The sequence below is a fragment of the Nothobranchius furzeri genome, chromosome 15 (genome assembly GCF_043380555.1).
Source record: "Nothobranchius furzeri strain GRZ-AD chromosome 15, NfurGRZ-RIMD1, whole genome shotgun sequence".
NCBI classification, from domain to species: domain Eukaryota; kingdom Metazoa; phylum Chordata; class Actinopteri; order Cyprinodontiformes; family Nothobranchiidae; genus Nothobranchius; species Nothobranchius furzeri.
The window spans coordinates 36,254,280-36,276,855 of record NC_091755.1 but is presented as its reverse complement, the minus strand read 5'-3'; the positions used below and the strand labels follow the sequence as shown (position 1 = coordinate 36,276,855).

The 22,576-nt window shown below is 41.1% G+C and overlaps 1 protein-coding gene across 4 annotated transcripts in view; it reads left to right on the top strand.

The window, feature by feature from the left end:
• The window catches only part of mib2 (MIB E3 ubiquitin protein ligase 2), a 45,666-nt gene that overhangs the window by 5,801 nt on the left and 17,289 nt on the right, over positions 1–22,576 (top strand). For 2 of the 4 annotated variants that reach the window (XM_015966992.3, XM_015966990.3), the window contains exons 2-10: positions 7,245–7,640; positions 8,559–8,730; positions 15,817–15,923; positions 17,152–17,346; positions 19,918–20,060; positions 20,352–20,459; positions 20,540–20,644; positions 21,041–21,203; positions 21,761–21,894. In XM_015966992.3, the coding sequence (XP_015822478.1) occupies positions 7,418–7,640; positions 8,559–8,730; positions 15,817–15,923; positions 17,152–17,346; positions 19,918–20,060; positions 20,352–20,459; positions 20,540–20,644; positions 21,041–21,203; positions 21,761–21,894 (1,350 nt within the window). In that variant the 5' untranslated portion in view covers positions 7,245–7,417. Of the gene's footprint in view, positions 1–2,894; positions 3,057–7,244; positions 7,641–8,558; positions 8,731–15,303; positions 15,467–15,816; positions 15,924–17,151; positions 17,347–19,917; positions 20,061–20,351; positions 20,460–20,539; positions 20,645–21,040; positions 21,204–21,760; positions 21,895–22,576 lie in introns of those variants that run through there. The other 2 variants (XM_015966991.3, XM_015966994.3) reach the window with 2 other exon arrangements.

Here is a 22,576-nt window from a genome sequence, read left to right as displayed (position 1 = left end):
TTAAAGATCTAAAATTCATTCCAGATACACAATATTACCATTTCTCTCAAACACTGTTCACAAATGTGTGATAGTGAGCACCTGCGCTTTGCTGAGATAATCCATCCCACCTCACAGGTGTGCCACATCAAGATGTTGATCCGACATCACGAGTAGTGCACAGGTGTACCTTATACTGCCCACAATAAAAGGCCACCCTGGAATGTGCAGTTTTTTTGCTTTATTGGGGGTCTGGGGACTCAGAACCGGTCAGTATCTGGTGTGACCACCATTTGCCTCATGCAGTGCAACACATCTTCTTCGCATAGAGTTTATCAGATTGTCAATTGTGGCCTGTGGAATGTTGGTCCACTCCTCTTCTATGGCTGTGCAAAGTTGTTATAATAATAATAATAATAATACATTTTATTTCAAGCGCCTTTCAAAACTCTCAAGGTCACTGTACAGGACAAAATATAACAAGCAAGCAATACAAACAACAAGAAATAAATGCTAAAAGTAATTCCCAAAGGTGGAGTCGGAGCAGTGCGATGTTGGATATTAGTGGGAACTGGAACACGTTGTCGTATACGCCGGTCAATCACATCCCAAACATGCTCAATGGGTGACATGTCCGGTGAGTATGCTGGCCATGCAAGAACTGGGACCTGCCCGTGGTCTCATCTTTACAAGCTCGGGTCCTCTACCAGAGGCCTGACAGCTTGAGGGTTCTGCGCAGTATCTTAGCTGTCCCTAGAACTGCACTTCTCTGGACTGAGATGTCTGATCTTTTTCCCGGGATCTGCTTTAGTCTTTTCTTTGGGGGCTACTGCCCCGGGTGCCCCGATGACCACGGGCACCACCGATGTCTTCACTCCCCAGACTTTCTCAAGTTCTTCTTTGAGGCCAAGGTACTTCTCTAGTTTTTCATGTTCATTTTTCCTGATGTTGTCATCACTTGGTACTGCCACATCAACCACAACGGCTGTCATGTTGACAGGGCTGTTCTCAACCACCTTATTTGTATTTATTCATGTATGTGTATATATATAGGATATGACTGACTAATGCAATTACACTATTTCCTAAATGTGCAAAGTTTTAGCAGTTTTCTGTCCTTGCAGCAATATACTAGTTGAACAAATGTCAGTGTAATTCATAGAGACAACAAACTATGCAGTTCAAATAATGCCAAAGCAAGATAACATTGTTAGCAACATAACATTAACTGCCTTAGTCTAACAGGTGCTGGTATTGCTATTGTATTATCTGGAAATAAACATTAACATGGTCTAAATTAGCAGCTCACTGTAAAATCTAGAGATAGTCAAGTCAACACATCTTTAGCACCACTTAAATGAAACGGCACTGCAGTGATCAGGCTTGGAGTGTGTCACATGAAAATCATTCCCTGGGGACACACTCTGCTCTTTTATTAGTTTTTTTGACAGAACATGCCCTACAGATGACTCTTCTAACAGATCTTTTTGGCAGATTTTCAACACGTTCAAGTCCATCACAATCCCTTCTTGTCATATTGGGACTTGTTCCGCAGCGAGCCACTGGGAGGGGCGTTTGCTTTGCTTTTGCCTCAAGTTCTTTTATACATTCATCTGTTTTTGTTGAAAGGTGTGGTTCACTCGCTTAATCAATTCGTTTGCAGCGGCCTCTAATCTGTAAATGATATGGTTAGCTTCTACTTGCCAAGATGTTCTCTGCTGTCTTGGACTGCAAACTAACGACAGCCTTCCCTGTTGTGAGTCCATGAATGTTGAGATTGTGGGACGTAGATCTGTCAGAGTTTCACCATCTATTTTCTATCAGAAGCTAATGCAGGAGATGGGAGTTAGGTGTAGGAGACTGGTTTCATGTTCGGCCTGCATGAAAATCTCAGAGTGACCGATTATAATCAGATATAAAAATTTGAAAATGTTTTTTCAGTGAACCACACCTTTAAATTTCAGACATGAAATGTAGAGCCAAATAAATCAAATGAATGCTCTGGTTCAGTTCACTGACATTAATGAAAGTGTGGTGGATGGTGAAGGTCATGATTTTTGTAGCTTAAAACTGTTTCTGCTAAACACATCATCTCGCCTCATTTTTTCTGCTAGCCACAAAAATATGCTACCTAATCTTACTTGAAATTAATAAATGCCCACCTTGTCTCCAGTGGCACAAACCTGATTTCAGACGAATTATGTTCCTATGGAAACATATTCTCCCCTCAGCCCACCCAGCTTGCTATTCTACGCAAAATAAGCCAACAGGATCGTCCTGTTTTCTTCCGAAATCTGGCTAGATCCATCGGATAAAAAAATGTGTCCCAGCTTTCTCGCTCTTAATCGCTTTCATCTTTTTCATTTGATCCAGAAACTTTGCAGGTAGCTGGGTTTTTCTCAGTCACAGCATGTTTACAGTAAAGAAAACACATGTTGCTGTGAAAGATTTTAGTACCTAATTATAAAATAAAAGCAGTACCTGTGATTAAAGTAATCGATTATTGTGTTTTAAATGTCCAAACGTTGAGTGAAATGAAGTTTATAAAGACTTGCATTTAGCTGGAATGAATCAACAAGCAGGCAGCAACATGTGACTCAGTATTGATGTTTGACTTGATATTTTAGCCAGTGCTGACGTCTGATGGAGGTGAAGTTGGCCAAATCGAGCTTCTCTTACAACTGATTAGTGCTGAACCGATCAAAGCTGTCGCAATGAGTATTATCACACAAGATGTGTAGATCCTCCTTTTTTGTTTGCCCAAATCCATTATCATTTCTGTCCACACAGATGAGGCATCCAGCTTGTACAGTTCTTGAGTAACATCCATCAGACCAAAAAATACCAGAGATGGAAAAAAAACAAAAAAAAAAAAAACCCCTGCATGTTCTAAAGCAAAGATCAAAGTTCACAGCTAACCAAATAGTTAGGTTGAGCCAGAACGGGTTCAGTCCCCCGTTAGCTGGCCGACCGCCTCACATCTGCTGATTTCAGATGGGATTTTTGTGTTCAAGCTTGTGAGACAAACTGGAACACGGCTTCAGACATGTTCAGAAGTGGTATGAAGATCATGGGGAGTGAGTATGATAGTCCCATCAACCTTGTATGCTAGCTTTGTTGTAAGAATTCCTCAGACCTTTTTTTATTCTTTGTTGTTTTAGCCAGAATTAGTCTTCAAAATGATGTTCTTAATAGCTTTTTATTTATTTTTTTTACATTTAGCACTAAAACGTGTAGTATACAAGTAAAACGATCACACATTTTCTTCCAGGCTTCACACCAGCGTTAATAAAATGCTCGATCGTGTGCTTGTTTACTCAGGAGCTTTATTGATCTTTCTGAAGGTCCTCCTGGCATCAGACGTGTTTGACATGAGCTCGTTTCAGCAGGTTTATACTGTCTTCAAGCCAAGGTTGTAATAAGTTGTACAGCTCTTGTATGTGTGTTTATAACATGCTGATCGTTTCCAGCCAGAGTCATTTAAATAAAATACTCTTTTATAGTTTAAATTTAATATTTAATGCATTTGGATCACGTGTCAAACAGCTGCCTGTCCAGCGCTGCTTTGGGTCTGTTTGCTTTTCCGTGCCTGGAGTTGAATTTTGTTCTGAATGGATTTCGGATAAATAAATAAATGAAATGAAACTCATTTGCTTTCCATAGAGGTCCATATCTAACACAAGGTCTTTTACTTTGGAATATTTTTTGCTGGATGCTCACTCCTGCTCTCTGTAGCTTGTTTTCTAAGCGAGTCTAGCTTTGTGGGTCTGATGGAATCACAAAGCTATTTCAGTGATTTTACTGTGTTAGTGGAAACCCACACTGAAGTCACATTTCACAGAGAATACGTATGTTGGTGTATGCTGGATCTTACAAATAATTTTGTAAATTTAATAAAAAAAATTGAGGTAAAGTGGCACAAATATGCTTATATATATATATATATATATATATATATATATATATATATATATATATATGCCATTCAGATAGCCCCCCCCCCCCCCATTGGCAGTTGAGTTAATAGGACATTTAATAGTTAATTTCACCACAATATAAATGAGTGCACGATACAGTAACTAACAATATTGAGTATTAAGGGCAGAACCTTCCACCAGATAAATGGGTGAAACATAAATATTTAATAGCTTTTAAGTTTAAATGTATGTAAAAAGTCTAGATTTGTATGATGGAGAATGTGTGTTTGTGTGGCGGCCAGAAGACACTTTTGTTGTTTGTGTGAAGGCTCTCGCCCTCCCAGACCGGCCCTCAGCAGCGTGTGTGATGGAAGTCAACCCATCTGTTATTTTAGGCTGAGAGCCGTAATCCCACCCACCTCAACCCTCTGCTGTAGATTGGCAGTGACATCTCAACAACACAGGTGGCCTAGACTTGACGCGCGCGCACACACACACACACAAACACACACACACACACACACACACACACACACACACACACACACACACACACACACACACACACACACACACACACACACACACACACACACACACACACACACACACACACACACACACACACAGAGAAAATGTCACTGGAGGACATGCCAAAGAGCAAACGTCTGGGGTTTACCTACAGCTTCACCTGCTGATCTTTAAGGTTTGAACTAAAATGTGTCACCGACTATTTCACACATCGTAAATCATCTGTTACTCACATCTATTACTATGTGTTGGCCAGTTTAAGCCTGTAGTGTGTACAAGTCATTGGTAAGACCGGTCATGAGTTAATCTAGTTTTTGTCATCTTTGGTTCTGCTGACTCACCGTAAACGGCAGATGTCAGTTTCATGTCCACAAAGGTCAGCTTCTTCTTTTCTCAAATGGTAACTTTGCTCCAGAAACCGAAGCCCATGAGGTCATCCTGACAGGTCTCTTTCATACATTTTTGTAAATAAGTTAGCTGTGGTCTCTAGTATGAGTAAAGAACTCTTGTGCTCCAAAGGTAGAAGATTGTCATCATATGATTTTCCCTTGTGCAGTCGTCTGTTACGGCTGATTTCTTTATTGTATTTTCTGCTTCCTGGTTCGCTGAACAACATGAATCTTCTGTTAAGTTTGCTAATAAAACTCAGAAAACTGTAAAACATGTTGGTCTGTGTAAAAAAATATAAATGCAAATGGCACAGGCCTGAACGTGTTCCACCATGTTGTAGATTTGCTGATGCTATCGGCTTAGCTTCTACTAGCAGAGATGTAGCTACAAAACAGGTAAACAAAACTGTTTCTGTGTTTAAAAAAGAACGAAAGCATGGAATTAAAACCACGACACAGTAAGAACACACCTAAGATAGCAGAGATGTGCTCTACTCTCTCCATTCTGTGGGCGGTCCCAAGCCAAGGTGGTTGAGGCCACGAATGCTAATTTTCCCAGTGACGTGAGAGAGACGGGCTTTTTGTGACTCGCTCATTTTTTCTATTTCCTTTCTGCGGTTAATGCAGGTGATAGCGGTTGGAGAAAATGTTAGCATTCAGCAAGCATGTGCACCTCAGAGTGGTCCATCATATACAAAAACAAAATGAAAGGAATAACACTTGCTAGGGATGCACTTTTACCAAAACTTCTTTAACCGGCTATTGACGGCCCTCAACGGTTAATAGCCGGTTAATCGGAAAAACTCCCCTCCCCCCCACAGCACATTCTGGAGACCCCGGTTTAAAAAAACTGTTTTCTTACATTTAACTTAATATTTACACTGGTGTTTCTTTATTTTACTAGACAAGTTAGGATTCAGACACAAGGAGCAGCACGGCACACTGACCTTTTGCTGGTCTTGGTTCAGTTTGCTGCGTTTTGCGCTTTGATGCGAGGCTTATTGTGTCCCAAGAATTAAATGACTAATAAATGGCTCCAACGCTGCCTTGCTGTCAACCGTTTCATGTTTGAGCGCATTTGTTTGGTCACGTATCAAGCTCATTTCTTCTTTTAAGGTCGCCCAGGAAACATATTCGACAGCGGCCCTCTTGCTCCCTCTGGTGGCACAAAATACATTGCACCCAGCGCAGCAGAAGAACTTGAAGCAGTTAACTGGGCAAAGCTAGTTTACCTGGTTACAACTTTAACGACAATTAACCAGTTAACTACGTTCGTCCCTGACGGTTGTAACAGGAAATTGCTGCTCAGTTGATGCAGCAACATTAAAGTGGAGAAAAACAAAATATTCAAAGTGCCGGCAGACTTTTGTGCAGTACCTTATGGAGGAAACAACAGATTTTTTGTACATTTGCATGCTTGATATTTAACTTTAAGCTTTTGTTTGTATTATTACACTGACATCTCAGCATTAACGAACCATTTTTGTGCATAGTAGAGGCAGAACACTACAGTTGTCCGTGAACAAAGATTTCAGATGTGTCTTTTATGATTAATGAGCGTAATTAGATTATCGTGCTCTTCAGCAGAAGTTTTGTTTCGTATTTGCTGACTCAAGCCTCCACATCCTCCTTTCTTTCAGTTTTATTTCCTTTTTTGTCCTCTTCACACTCGTTACAAAGCTCTGGTGCATCAGTCATGGCTGTGAAAAGTGAGATGTTGAGCCTTCTTTGTGATACTCTTTGGAGGTTTAGTTAATTCTTCTTTTCGAGAGTCGCACGCTTGACAGAAGCCCTGTGAAGTTCTAGATCTCTGAAGTTATTAGCTCACATTGCTTAGAGTGAATTTTTCTTTCAGGTTTGTTGTCAGGTAGAAAAAGTCTGTATTAGAAGATGGGAGAAGTGGTTTGTAATAAATATTTAGTTAAGGGAGACGTATTGTAGCAACAAGATGGCTCAGAGGCTGATGTGTAGGGTGGAGTTCTCCTTCGGCATCTGTAGTATGACACCAAGTAAGGTTGGACCATGATAAAAAGTTAAAACAGGCGAATTTCTTTGGTTAAGGTTCACTCTGTATGAATGTGTTTAATGTTTAGAGGAAGAATGAGGCTGATGATGCTAGCGGGTCCTGTTGTGGAGTGTGTATAGTGTGTGTTTGTGTCAGGTCAGAGCCTGATTAAGGCAGCAGGGCGTAACAGTCGAGTCCAGCTGCTCCCTCCAGAAGTATGCCGTGACGCACAGCGAGGCCTCCAGTGAAGGACCCACCAGCCAAGAGAAGAACACTGCTCTGAAATTAATAAGACATATGGCGTGTGGAATCCCTTAGCAGTCGCTGACAGCTGTGCACAGGTTGTGCGAAAGAGCACACAGGTTTAGAGATTTAGAGGAACAGATCCAAGCTGGCTCACTTCCCGATTTCTTTCTCTTTCAGTCGCCCCTGATCTGTTCCCAGAGACAACACTGGTGCCGTCTCTGCCGGCGATCCTATCGGCGCGGCCCAGCTCTGCCTCCCAGAAGCAGCGGCGGCGCAGCAGAGGAGGGGACAGCGCTGCCAGGCTCCGGCCTTTGCCCTCAGCCTGTAGGCCCGGCCCCAGCCGAGGCAGCATGGAGGTGGGCATGCGTGTGGTGCGCGGCCTTGACTGGAAGTGGGGAAACCAGGACGACGGAGAGGGGCATGTGGGCACGGTGGTGGAGATCGGTCGGCAGGGCAGCACTACGACCCCGGACAAGACGGTGGTGGTTCAGTGGGACAGTGGCACACGGACCAACTATCGTACTGGATATCAGGGAGCCTACGACCTGCTGCTGTACGATAACGCTCAAGTTGGTAAGCAATGTCAGGCTGCAGTAAAAACATTTAACATTATTTATCACTGTGACAAATATAAACAAATACATTGTGTTAAATAGACCCTTTATGAAGCAAATAAGGTTTTAGTTGCACAGTTCCTTTAAAATGATCATCAGCTGGGCGTTCCTGAGCCGTATTTGATCCATGAGCTCATTCCGGACAGCGTGGGACGTAACAAATACATTTTGAACAATCTGACCCAGGACTAGTTAGTATCTCTGCTTAGAAACCTTAACCCTAACCCCGCTCAGGTGACCAGGTTTGCAAACTGTTGTGTGGCTGGTTAGCTCAGCAGGCAGTGGGAATCTAATCTCAGCTGACATCTGCAAAGCCTCCTTAAAAACGTTGGTCCTTTAGAATTTTTGTTTATTTAAAAGAAGATATTTTTTAATATCTAATACATGAAGTAAGCTTTTATGCTTTTTTGTATAAATGTAAAATGTTGCCTCATTTATTTCTCTATTAGCTGTAATTATCCTGTTTGTCTTGTGTTCATTCACTGGGTGCATTTATGAGGACTTCATAGAGCCAGGTTTAAAGGCTGTCATCATCAACCATCCAGTTCTATTTTCAACCTGAATGATACGCTTTAACGTGGGACTTGTTGGCATTTAGCTCCGTTTAAAACACGTTTCTGCTTCAGACGCTTGCCTCTCACTGGATGGACCAAAAGAGTTGTTTTTCATCATCATGTTTCTGCTTCTTTGTTGTTCATGATCATTTATATCAGAATAGAATCAAGAACTTTTTTGAGGTTTCTTTGCCTCTAGTTGCCATTATTGTAATAAAATGTTGCCGTACAAGCAGTTTGAACACGACATGTTTCTCTGAGCTAAAAATAGAAACATAAATCTTGTGTTTTGCGTTCCCTTTTCACTTCTTCCTCCTCTGCAGGGGTGCGTCACTCCAATATCATTTGTGACAGCTGCAAGAAGCACGGCATCATGGGAATGAGATGGAAGTGCAAGGTGTGCTTCGACTACGACCTGTGCACTCAGTGTTACATGAACAACAAGCACGATCTCAGCCATCCCTTTGAACGTTACGAGACGGCGCACTCCCAGCCGTGAGTATCGAGGCGCCATTAAAAGCGAATGATTAGATCATAAATATGAGTATAGATATTTATCTTTGAACGCTTTATAAATTATTAATACATGTTTATTTAGCATTAATTGAGGTTAAGAAAGCAATAAAACAGACCAGTTTCTTGCCAAATAATGAGCCAAATCTGTTCTCCTGTATATTTCACCTGTAACTGAAACATTTGAGACATTAACATGAACATAATTTAGCATAGAATAATCTACTTTATAAATATTAACAACTGTCAAAGGGAGCCATACTGTAAAGTGTAAAACATGGCACCATCAATTTATGGTCAGTAAACAACTGTAACTCTTTCCGGAACTGCGCTGCTCTGGGTGGCTGCATGTTGGAGTAGCTCTGCTGACTATATGTAAGTTTTGCCTTTTCCTGGGCATTTTTTCTTCTAGTTTTTCAAGAAAAACTGTATTTTTTGGACACTTTACTTTTCTGTTTCTGGTGCTGTGAAGCTTGGAGGATTTTTACAGCTATTTTTTTTAGCTTTTTCCACTTTTTGAGCATTTGTTATGATGCGTAACCATGGCAACAAGCTGCAGTTTACAATCGGGAGCAGCTGATTAACATTGGAAAGGCTGAAATAATACCTCAACTGAAGCCACAAATCCCAAATGAGCTAAAACGCAAGAAGCGTGGGTGCAGAGCGGGAGCTAAACGGAGACAGAGAAAGAGGAAATTCAAGCCATCTCTTCCATCGATCATAATGGGCAATGTGCAAGGGTGTCAGTTTGTTTTCAGGATTGCTGGGGACAATAACCATACACTTGAGTGGGGTTTAAAAATTGCTGGGGACAATAAAGGCAGGCTTTTTTTGAAAGTGGGGGGGACACAGCTGCCAATCACAAATTTTGCCGGGGACATGTCTCCGGCGTCCCCGGTTAAAATGACGCCTATGGCAATGTGAGAATACTGGCCAACAAGATGGAGGAACTCCAAGCCCTTTCAAGGAGTATCGGCAGTTTCAGAACCACTGGAGGAGATGATGCAAAGAAGGATTCTCCAGAGAATCAAGAAAATGATGGACAACCCTGAGCATTCTCTTCACAAGACTGTCCGACAACGGAAGAGTGTCTTCAGTCAGAGGCTTCTTCAGTTTCGCTTCAACACTGACCGCTTCTCGAGATCCTTCCTGCCAACAGCCATTGTAATATACAATAACTCTTTGATGACTTGATTATTATTATTATTCTGAGCTACTACAGCAATCAATTTCCCTCTGGGATTAATAAAGTATTTTTGAATTTAATTGAATTGTAACAATTGGACCGACCATTACTTTTAGCAGTATTTTGTACAAATTGTTATGGTAAATGGCCCATATTTGATATAGTGCCTTCAAGGGTTTTACAACCCCCAAGGCACTTTACAGTGCGTTATTTAGCATTTCTAAATATGTAAACAAGCCTTGTGACATTACTTAAAACTATGTGGTACAACGAGGCTCCCTTTTGCCATTTCTACATGTTTAATAGTCATTAAAATATATTTTCCAAATAGCAATTATCGATTAAATGTATAGGTGAACATATTTGGCTCATTATTTGGCAAGAAGCCGGTCAGTTTTGTCCCTTCTTTGCCCTTTAATAATATTTAATGATCAGTTTTTAATGATATGTTTTACAGATGAGTTAATAACATTTCTATTACCTTTTTACTAAGGACACCTTATTACAAAGGGGTGGCCGACTTTTTAACATTTGGCAGTTTCACATTACGTTTAGCTCTTCGTTCGGTTTGAGTTTTGTTTTCTACTAAAGCTTTGCTTCATTAGGAGCTGGATAGGTCACGTAAATCTCTTAACACTGATAAATTATTAGCTCTTTGATTAAATCAGTCCGCGCAGCAGTTTGGTTTTGCAGTGAGACGTTTAATCAAATGGTTGTTGTTTCTTTTAGGGTTTATTTAGATGTGTGGCCTAGATTTAATGAATGTTTAGTGAGCTGATTCCAAGTGTCCCGCATATCCAGATTTACTGGAGTGAGTCGTCCCTTCAGAATCTGCTCTTCTGCATCAGTTCACAGTAAAGCTCCAAACTGCTCCGGGCGCTGTCTGAATGTCAGCTGGATGGCCTGTTCTCATTTTAACGAGGTGATATGTATGACCCAGATTTCTTCCATGGTTTAGCCTGGTCCAGGTTCAAAGCTGTTCTGTTTGTTTTCTCCGGGCCTGGCCGTCCGATGAGAGCTGGAAATGGGTGAGGGAATCGTGACTTAATGTGTGTGCCAATTTTAATTTTCTCTTTTCTTCAGAGGATGGAAAAGTAGTCGGAATCCAACTAGGATAAAGCAAAAAGAAACTCTAATTTCATGGTATTTTATGTTATGGTATGGTATGTATCTAGATATGTTTCTGCACAGTGGATGAGTTAAAGTAAACGTGTCTTAGAGCTGAACTTAAACCTGGTTTATTTTGTGTTCATGTTTTATTTTTTTTACAGCATGTTGAATCATCTCTCAGAGCAAAGACACATTTTTAGGATTGATTTGTAATTGATAAAGGGGATAGCCTGTTAAACATCTATAATCGGAGCTATTTCAGGTTTTAATCCCACTCAGCCCTGGTATGTAACGCCTGACTGAGACCAGGCCAAACTTGGAAAGATAGAAATAACCCAGATTACATTTCTGTTTGTAGGTTGTTGAACCTTTATAATGGCGTTGCTTTTTAAATGCTTCCTAGAGAAGAAATTATTTACTATGCGAGTCCCGGCTAAAGCCTGTAACTAGCTACAGAATGCAATAATACATTTCTGTTAAGCATAAGCTAATCCTAAGTGAACATCCATAAAAACAGTGGTATTAACGTATATGCTGATGATGTAAAAACTGATATTTAAAGGTGAATGTTTTAATATTCTCTCATACTCTGGAGTCCCCGTAGCTTATTTTGATAATTCAAATATTTAAATATAAATAATAAAAGACACTTATGTGAATGAGTTGACGTCATTGATAGAACCCGTCTTCGTATGCATTAACTTTCTTGGTTAAATGAATTTTATGATCTGAAACACGTCCAAAGCGCCATAAAAGACCGACTCATCCAGTCAGCTCATCTACAAGAAAATGAATGAAAATCTACGTCAGTCAGCAAAGCTATGGTACTTAAACGGCTTTTGTTTTATACACCCTTGTTACATAAAAAGTGTACCATCTACTCTATCTGGCTCCTGGAGGTGAACTTCAAAACGATTTTATACATTTTTCAGCTGTTGGAGTTCAGTTTGACTTTTGTATGTTTCAACCTCCAGGTTAGGGAGGTCCTGCCTCAAGTGGAGCAGTTAACGCATCTCGGGGTCGACCGGTAGATCGATAGGCGGATTGGTGCCACATCTGCAGTGATGTGGGCATTTTACCGGCCTGTCGTGGTGAAGAATCTACGTTCCAACCCTCACCTATGATCATGAGCTTTGGGTAGTGGCCAAAGTGATCACTGATACAAGCAGCCGAAATTAGTTTTCTGCGCAGTGTGGACTGGATCTCCCTTAGAGATAGGGTGAGAAGCTCGGTCATCTGGGAGGGGCTCGGAGTAGACCTGCTGCTCCTCTACTTGGAGAGGAGCCAGCTGAGGTCGCCTCCTGGATGCCTCCCTGGTGAGGTTTTCCGGGCACGTCCATGCAGAAGGAGACCTAAAGGAAGACCCAGGACACGCTGGAGGGACTATGTCTCTCACCTGGCCAGGGAACGCCTTCGGATTCCTCCAGAGGAGCTGGCCCAAGTGGCTGGGGAGAGGGAAGTCTGGGCCTCCCAGCTTAGGCTGCTGCCCCCGTGACCCGACTGTAGATAAGTGGACAAAAATGAATGGATGTTTCAACCATCAACATGTATAATAATAGCATAACAGAACACAGAAAAGAAAAGCAGAACACAATGTTAACCCCCTAGTGGCTGGTTGCAAAAGAGACCCCTCCATGTAGGTGAAGAGTGCATTTGTGTACCAAACAAAAATTTATACATAAACTTCTTACCTTGCTGTTTAATTTTCGAACATTAGTTTTTCTAAAACTATAAATAGTTGTTCGATTCTTAAAAACATAATAAATATGTCAATGAAATTAATGAAATAACAGTAATTTTAGTTTTTTGGCTAATTCATTATTTTATAAAATAAACTAATTTGTTTTCTGGTATTGTAGCGTAGTTAATCTACATAACTAGGATATAAAGATATGTTTGCAAAGTTGATTCAGTATAGATGAATTCTATGTGAAATTAATTATAAATGAAGTAAATCAAATAGGACTTTGATATAAATGAGACTTTTTCTGTTAAACAAATTGACATAAATGAATCCAGCTGGAACCATGAGCTTTGTCAGTTTGTCTAAAAAAGTTTTTTTTCTTGTGATCGGAGGTCGGGGGTTTAATTCTGATTCCTGCTCTGTAAAGGAGTGAACATCGCGTGGAAGTCACTTCCTGTGCAGACGAGCAGTCTGCAGTGCTCTACAACACAAAGCTTCTTTATTTTCAGACCATATTGACCCAAAATTACATTGACTGTATTTCAAAAGACCCATTTAGACTCTGGCAATCATGAGGCGCTACTGTTTCATAATCAGTGTGACTTGATGCACGGCAGCAGGAAGGATTTCTGTGAGGAAACGGTAGTTTGGGCTTTGAACTGTTAATAATAATAACTAATAATAATAAATAAGAATAGAGGACTCTGTAGCATCGCCACCACAAACATGGCGTGAGACATGAGCTGGATGTACTGTTGACTAGTGTTCCTTTGTAACTGCATCCGATTTAAATGGATTAGCACGCTACCATTCTCAGATGTGCAGATTAGCAATTTCAACTTCTTAGAAGATGTCCACTCAACAATGGGGGCTTGCTGTTGTGCAAATAAGGTTAGAAAAGATGAAATGCTGATCTGCTGATCAATTTAAGGCACATTTTGTTATCTTCGAACGTCCAGGATACAGTTTACAGTGTAATGTGTGTTCTGGATTGCTGTCAGAGTAGCACATCTTGTCTGTAGACTGATGCATTGGAAACATCTGTGTGCAGACAGGACGATGCTTATGGCAGCATATGCTTGTGCCATATGTTTGCAGGACGGTGGTTGGTATGCAGCTGGTTAATCGGCTCTTCCTTACACAAACAACACAGTTGCATTCCCTACCGGGTCAAGTCGGTGCCCTAATCCTTTATTAGCACATCCAGTTACGCCGCTGCCATCAAACTGCCTCCATCCACTGACCGGTGGTTGCTTTTTTGGTGCAACCGGCCTAATCTCATAACTAGATGCTAATTTTAGGCTGGTTCTTAGTAAAATGTCCACATTTTCTTTGGCCTGAACGATTGAGTTGGAATTTCTCTGCTCGGTTCTTGTCTAAAATCGATCTTTGTTGTTAGTTTTTTCATGTTTGCAAGAAAGCTGAGAGGTCATTTTATACCGATCATAACCCCCAACCTGATAGTCTCTTTGTTTTTCTGACAGATATCACTTTTAGTCCTTGTCCCTTATGTAGGTCAAGTAGTTTGTTACTAAACACTAAAGTGGAGCTTCCGTTTACTGTCGATCCTGCCCGTGTGTCAGTAGGCGTTGTTTTTCCCCCTCCGGCTGATCCTTTCTGTGATCGGTGCTGACATTTGCCTGAGTGGGATTAGAAATCTTGATCTCCTGGAAGAGAGGCTACGGTGAAAAACAAACGTCAAACTCTGAGGTCGTGTTTCTCTGTCATATAACAGGGACACCTGTCATTTTACGTTCTCAAGCTTTTAACTTTTCCAAGTTTTAGGAAACGTTTCGTATCAGCGAAAAAATATTTTTTAATGATCATTTCTGATTATAATCGACCACTCTGAGTTTTTCAAGCAGGCTGAACATGACAATAGTCTCCTACACCTGTCGTATGCATTAGCTTCTGACAGAAAATAAATGGTCAAACTCTAGGATTTGAAAATCCTGGAAGATCTGTGTCACACTGTCGCTTAACATTCGTGGATTCACCGATCTTGACTCAACGGGGAAGGCGGTTGTTGGTTTAGCATCCAGGAAACGGCAGAGAATGCCTCTGCTAGTAAAAGCTAGCAGGTAGCATTAGCAGCTTCACCACACTGCAGAACTCTTCCAGGCTTGTGTTATTTGGTTGAGATAAAACATAAAAATATAAAACAAGTCTGCTTCATGCAAACCGGAATTAAACCTGCTTGTTAAAAATATAAGTCTGTTGTACACAAACCGGAGCTTTTCCAAATGCTAGAAGCTCTGTATGTTTGTAAATATGTGAGCACATGTTTTTACATCACGGGGTGTGGATGTTTACGACTTCCCCGAAGATGCCCTGCTTTCTGATTGCTCTGCTGTCTAGGATTAAGCTCAAAGCTCCTCTCAGACGCAACATGCTGCGCACAAACCCGTCAGGAGCTCAGTCCCACACTGAGATTTACTGTTAGTTGTCTCTGCAAGCCAAGCGCACTGCAGCCTTCTACTGTAGCTCCCACGGATCTGAGAGGATGTTCGGCAAAACCTCCGGCACAGGAGGGAGATCCGTCGGGACAACAAAGTCTCTATGAGGTTTTTTTTTAAGAAAGAGAGGCTTTTTTTTATTTATCACACTGGATTTTAAATAGCTTTTAAGTGAGTGAGCGAGCTGTTGGGTTAGAATGGAAGCTGGGGCTTGAGCATTTTCACAAGTATGGGAATAGGTAGCTCGTTTGCAACGAGATCTGATCAAATCTTCACAATAAGGTACGTTCTAAAGCTGTGTTGGTGGTCTTTAGTGGTCAACGTGCTTCAGTAGGCGCACTCAACAGATGTCCACCTGGTTTCATATGAAAGCATATGACGGGTTTTTGGTTTCTCATTAAACAGTGAATGGCTTTTAAATGTCACATTGTTATCTGAGAGCAAAAGTTTGTGTGTCCTGTTCTGCTGACATATCCAAAGGAAACACATGTGGTACATGTGCACTATTGTCATAGTCGCTATCATCATTGTTTTTACTGTAGTTTAGTCTCTGTATGAATTTTTTTGTTTGGGTTATATTTTGCACACTTGCAGATAGTCGTGTGTTAATTCAGCTGCTTCTCTTGTTGCAGAGTGAGTTTGACACCGAGGCAGAACCTCCCTCGCATCATCCTCAAAGGAATCTTCCAGGGAGTTAAAGTGGTTCGTGGACCAGACTGGGACTGGGGCAACCAGGACGGTGAGCGGTGTGTGTGTGTGTGTGTGTGTGTGTGTGTGTTTATTCAAATTGTTCAGTCATATTGCTACCATCTCTGCAATGTCTGCTTTGTTGTTTAGTGTGGAACTCTGTTTTCAAAGTGCCTCATCCTCCGAAGGCCACAATAACATTTTAACCTCACGCCTCACTAACCTGAATAATGTTGTGTTACTGTGTGTGTGTGTGTGTGTGTGTGTGTGTGTGTGTGTGTGTGTGTGTGTGTGTGTGTGTGTGTGTGTGTGTGTGTGTGTGTGTGTGTGTGTGTGTGTGTGTGTGTGTGTGTGTGTGTGTGTGTGTGTGTGTGTGTGTGTGTGTGTGTGTGTGTGTGTGCCAGTGAGTCATCTGAGTCTGTCCCACAGATGTGCCAGCCTGTTTGTGTCAGTGCCGTTACTGAGTCCTTGTTTTGTAACAAGCTTGTTTTTTCTGCTTCTCCTTCCTGATTCCTGCTTCATCTGAAAAGCTCCTTCACGTTAACGCTGACATGTAGATTTGGAGAAAGTGAAAAGCGTCATTTGCAGCGACGTACTTGAGTGCTTGTGACGCTTCTGAATGTCAGCAGGTTTCGTTTTGTGACAAAATGTTGCCTCAGTCCTGTTGAGTAATGTCCTTCCCTTCAGGTTCTATCGATACTTTCTGGATAATGTCTTATATTAATTTCATTGCAAATGAACTAAGGGATTGTTCCTTTTGTGGAAACTCAAGTGCCAATAAGTCTTATTGTTTGCTGAGCCGCTGTGAAAGTAGCGGCGCTCCCTTTTTTTCTAAGAGCGAATGAGTCAAAATGTCCTTTTAATCCCTTTAAAGTCCCAGCCCTGAGGTTACAATAGGTCATCAGTCATAAATGTAGTTGTTATTTGGTGTATATGGGACTTTATTAGCCATGTCAGGTACAAGTTACTGGTTTAGTTTGGATTATTCAACAATTAAGCAACTTAATTGCTTTTTTAAACAATTTTCTGGCAGAAAAAATATTCCTTGATAAGAATGCTAAGTAGATTTTTTAATTACAATTTAAAATATATAGTTTATAATCTTGTTGCATGCTTTCTATTCATCGAAACCAACTGCCTTTTTCATGTATGTAATAATTTCTTTTGTTTCTTTGACTTTTCCTTCACCGCCTTCTTTTGTCTTTTCCTTCCACAAATTCATCCAATGTTGTTTCTTGTACATATTTTTTGTTTGTTTGTTGCTGTGTACTTGTGTGTAGGTGGGGAGGGTAAGGTTGGGAAGGTAGTGGACATTCGCGGTTGGGACACAGAGTCTGGTCGCAGCGTGGCCAGTGTCACCTGGTCTAATGGGACCACCAATGTCTACCGGATGGGTCACAAAGGAAAAGTAGACCTCAAATATGTATCGGATGGCCAAGGAGGCTTCTATTACAAGGATCACCTACCGAAGCTCGGTAAGACGGCACTTCTTCTTAATAAGGACGTATCTGACTTACACCATTTGCAATTTTCTTGACTGATTTTGATTAGAAAATGTTTTTTTAATATTTTTTTAAATAAATTCTAGTCTCCTGTCACAAATTTCTCTAACTGTAACTTAAAGGTTGAATATGGAACAATTAAATAAAAAGTTCTATATATTTTAAACAATACTTTCACAAGGCGCTTAAGAGGCGTGCAGTATGATCTTTAAAAACTATATTAATTAAAAAAGTATTCAAATATTTATTTTGACGTGCACAACACAGGGTTTATGTTTACATCTACCAGCCAATAAAGGGCACCGTTGTGGTAAGAAGTCCACTCGGCACAGCAAGGCTGGCACTGTGGCAAATGGTGGATTTGTCAAGTCGAGCAGCTGCTTCTGAGCTCAGGAGATGTTCTAACGTTAAATATTGTTGTAAAGTAAAGATATAAGTACGAATGAGACCTTACCCTGTGCGATTTATCACTGGACATGGCACTGACTGATCACTTCACGCATCGGCATTGAACCTGACCTCAGTTTTATTCTTGACATTTTCAGTACCTTCCAGAAGGAGCCATTTCAGGGATTTAAAGAGACAATGAAAAACAAATTTTTACCTATTATTTTTCTACTTTGGTATTTTTGAAAATAGTCTTTATCTCCTTCATTAGCTTCTGATAGGTCAGATTTAAAAAGCCTGACAGATCTACATCACACTGTCACTCAGCATTCATGGTCTCACCCATCTTGACTTGCAACGGAGAAGGCTGTTGATGGTTTAATGTCCAGGAAACAGCAGAGAACGTTTTGGCTAATAAAAGCTAACCATTAGCATTTACTGGTTACCAGTAAACTACAGAATCAGTTTCAAAGTACTTCTAGTTTATAAATCACTCAATGGCATGGGGCCAGAATACGTGTCAGATCTCCTTTAGGTATACGCGCCCAGCAGGGCTCTGGGGTCCTGAGGAAGCGGTCAGCTAGTAGAACCCCGGGCCAGAACCAAACAGGGTGAAGCTGCTTTTAGCTCCTATGCAGCTCACAGGTGGAATCAGCTTCCTCATGACCTCAAATGAGCCCCAACTCTAGTAACTTTTAAATCGGAATTGAAAACCTTCATGTTTTCATCAGCCTTTGAATAAATGTTTTTATGCTGCACCTTCTGCACTGTAACTGCTCACCCTTTCACTTTGTTTCTTTTTAATTTTTAAATTGTATTTTTTTTCCACATTGATTTTAATGTTCTTGCTAAAGGAAAACACATTGAATTGCCTCTGTGTGTGTGAAATGTGCTATACATAGAAATAAAGGTGCCTTGCCTATTAGCAACTCCACAACACGGCAGAAGTCCTCCAGAGACAAAACGTCAGCATTGTAATGCAAACATAGTCAATAGTAGAGTCATGTTACAACTTACAAGTCATTCATTCCTACAAGAGACCACTGCAAATGCATCAAATGTATGAGTGAAGGACCTCTTTAAAGAGGGACTGCACTCCATCTGAAAATGTAACCCCACCCCTAGTCAGGATTTGAAAAATGCCATGAAAGTGGGCGTTGCCAGGAGGCACAGAGCGGCATGGCCAAGTGTGGGGAATTTCCATCCTGAGAGGGAAGGGGAGTGGGAAGAGACTGTACCGATGACGTGAAATTGTTCCAACCCCAGTCAATCACAAGTTTAACATGCAGTAGCCGCTGTTCTGCCACAGGGGGCAGCACTAAGAGGTTTTTAGACCTAGATTCTAGATTTAATCAAGTTTTCACAAACATGTCAAAAAATGCACAGAAACAGAACAGTTGCATTTGCAAAGACCCAATTATACAGTTAATTAGCAAAAAAATATTAGTTTGGGGTTTAGTTACGCTTTAAGGAAATTAAGCTGTTACTGGCCAAACCTTCCGATCCCCTCATTGGCTGCTATGAGGTGAGGAACTCTGATATCCAGAAGGAGCTTGGAGTAGAGCTGCTGCTTGTCCACATCCAAAGCAGAAGCAGAAGCTTCAACAGGTTGGGGCGGTGTCTATGCTTATGTTTGTGACATCACAACAGGGGTAAAGTTTGAAATGGCTTGTTGAAGCCTACGATTCCTGAGACGAAAATCTGACAAAAACGGTATGAACAGGGTTTTATCCGTGTTTCAAGAGACAGTAGAGACCCACATGGCAACACAAAAGGATGCAACAAGGTATTTTTGCATAATATTTCTTTTAAACAGCAATTCTCTAAATGTTCAGCTGTTAACTCACAAAATAACATGGAGGCTCATGATGTCGGTCATCATTGGAACAAATTAAACGAGGAACTAATGGCAACGAGAGCAACAAATAGATGCAAACTTTTTGTGTTTTGAGTTTTCTGTTTACACAGAAAATTCATAATAAACATTGTCAGTGGAAACATTTTAAAACTCCACCAAGTTGTAAGATTTCAAAATGGGCAAACCAAAATTCGACCAATTCCAGTCACTTGTTAGGGAGTCGGTACACAAACGTTCTAGAAAACATCTAAAAATCTACCACCACAATACGACTTCCTCTTTCTCATCTCTGATTTCAGGAGAACACGCAGAGCTGCAACGGCAGGAGAGCGCTGACGGCCACTCCTTTCAGCAAGGAGACAAGGTGAAATGTCTCTTAGAGGTGGACATCCTGAGACAGATGCAGGAAGGTCACGGAGGATGGAACCCCAAAATGGCCGAGGTACGAAATGCAAAACAGACGGATGACAAACACAATAAGGATTTTAGCTTTTAATTAAATGTAGAAGTATTTCATTAACTTTCTTTTTTTAATCAGTAAGCCTGTTGTGCACAAATGTGTTTGTTTTCAACAAAACTCTGGCTCCACAATCACAAAAACACTCCACTAGGACAAACCGAATCCTTTTAGAACAAGGCTGAGCATCCAACTTTGCAATTACAGCTGCTAAAGAGAATAATAAGGTCACACCGAGGGGAGACCCAGGGTGAAACGGTCTGTTTGTGTTGGCAGTACATTTGTCGGATCGGGACGGTTCATAGAATAACGGACCGAGGAGACGTCCGGGTCCAGTACAGCAACAACATCCGCTGGACTTTCCACCCAGGCGCTCTCACAAAGGTACGTAAATACGGAGCAGGATACGCTGGTTTTGATTCAGAACGATTTCATATTTTGGCTTTTATTTTATCTTTATTTAGGTCAACACCTTTGGAGTTGGCGAGCTAGTGCGAGTGCTGGAGGAGATGGAGACGGTGAAGAGACTGCAGGCCGGTCATGGAGAGTGGACAGACAGCATGACTCCTGTATGCTGAGTTATAGGCTAACTAACTAAAAGGTCGGCTGATAGGGCGACCTCTGCATGCAGGTGTAGTGGAGCTTTAAGCTAAAAGTCACTTGACTTTAGGAGAGACGAAGTGCAGTTTAGATGGATTAATTGTTTGGGATTTGGGTGGTCTTTCACAAATGTACAAAATGACAAAAAATCTATTTGCCGTCTTTATTTTAGCAGTTTTTCTTTCTATAACCAGTCATTTTATTTAACTGGAATTCTTTTAAAGCAAACTAGTTTAAAGTTAGGATTTAACTGCTTGATTACTTAAAATGTCAGAGGGACAGAAATGGGGCATTAATACATCCTTGATTTGTTCATTTGCTCTTTCCCTCTCCTCACACCTGGTTTCTGTCGTTGTTTACCCTAGGTTCTTGGCCAGGTCGGCAAGGTGTTGAAGGTGTACGCAGATGGAGACCTACGAGTTGCATTTGGAGGCCAGACATGGACTTTTAACCCAGCATGCCTTGCAGCTCAGCCTGCAGAGGTAGATGCCAACCTCATGACAGCTGAGAACCCCATCGAATCTGGAAGTAAGGCCTCCTCCGGGACCAGGGGGCTCATCCCAAAATGCTGCAGCTCCAGCTTCACCTTTCATCATGCGTTCTTTCCTCCTCTCCAGCCCTCCTTCCAGCACCGTCTCCGCTTTGCATGCTTTCTCATATAGGCGCCTCCATCTGTGGCCTTTCTGTTTTTTCCCCCGATTGTGCGAGCAGGGTGTTGGTTTCTTCAAGTGCTCTTTCCTGTAGCATGCCGCGATGCAGCTTGTTAACAGCAAGAAGCTTTGGCAGCTCAGCAAACGTTTGTCATCATGTCAGAAGTTCTCAGCAGGCTCTTAATCATCTTGTGCTCTGTCTGTGTATGTGTTCACCTCACCAATGACAAGGTGAGAACCAAAACCGGTGTGTGGTCAGGTTCCACTGCATGGAGGGACATTTTGACTCATTCATGTGTTCATTCCAGCCCTGAAAAAGTCATCATCCTATAACTTAGAGTTTTTGTCCCTCTCTAAAGCCGTCTGTGGTTACTGTTGAAATGGAAAAGCTAACTCTTGTGTCTTTTTTTCTGTTTCCTCTCCCGCTCTGTCCAGGTACTGTCATCTCAGTGCTGGAGAAGCTGCTGTCTCAGTCCACGGAACAGGACAACCCCAGCCGGCTGGTCATTGAAGCAGCGCACGGCAGTGCCAGCAAAGTGCGGGAGTTGGTGCAGAAGCATCCTGACAAGGTGAGCGCAGCACTCCTGTTTGCTGCAGTCTGCTGTCCGTTCCAAGACGGGGTGCGTGCGTGGGTGTGGGGTGTGGGGTGGGGTGTGGGGGGCGCTCAAAACTTGTTTAGAACAAACTAAGCACTTTGACATATTACCAGTCTGATTAAATTACTAATTTACTCCTATCATATTAGCATAATGAAGACTGAAGTGAGGCAATGACCAGCAGGGTAGTGCTAGCCCAGTTCTCTCAAAAGTTCCTCTTTTGCTTATAGAATAAAAAAATAACGAGTTCCATTTCTGTATAGTTCAACTCGACTTCCTCTTATTATTTTTAAGTATTTAATATAATTAAATTACACATAATCAAAAAATATTTTAATCTAAATATTAGTCTGCATCCTCTGCAGAGCACATTCTAATAATAATAATAATAATAATGATGATGATGATGATGATAATAATAATGATGATAATGATAATAATAATGATGATGATAATAATGATAATAATAATAATGATGATGATGATGATGATGATAATAATGATAATAATAATAATAATGATGATGATGATGATGATAATAATGATAATGATAATAATAATAATGATAATGATAATAATAATGATAATAATGATAATAATGATAATAATGATGATAATAATGATAATAATAATAATAATAGTAATAATGATGATG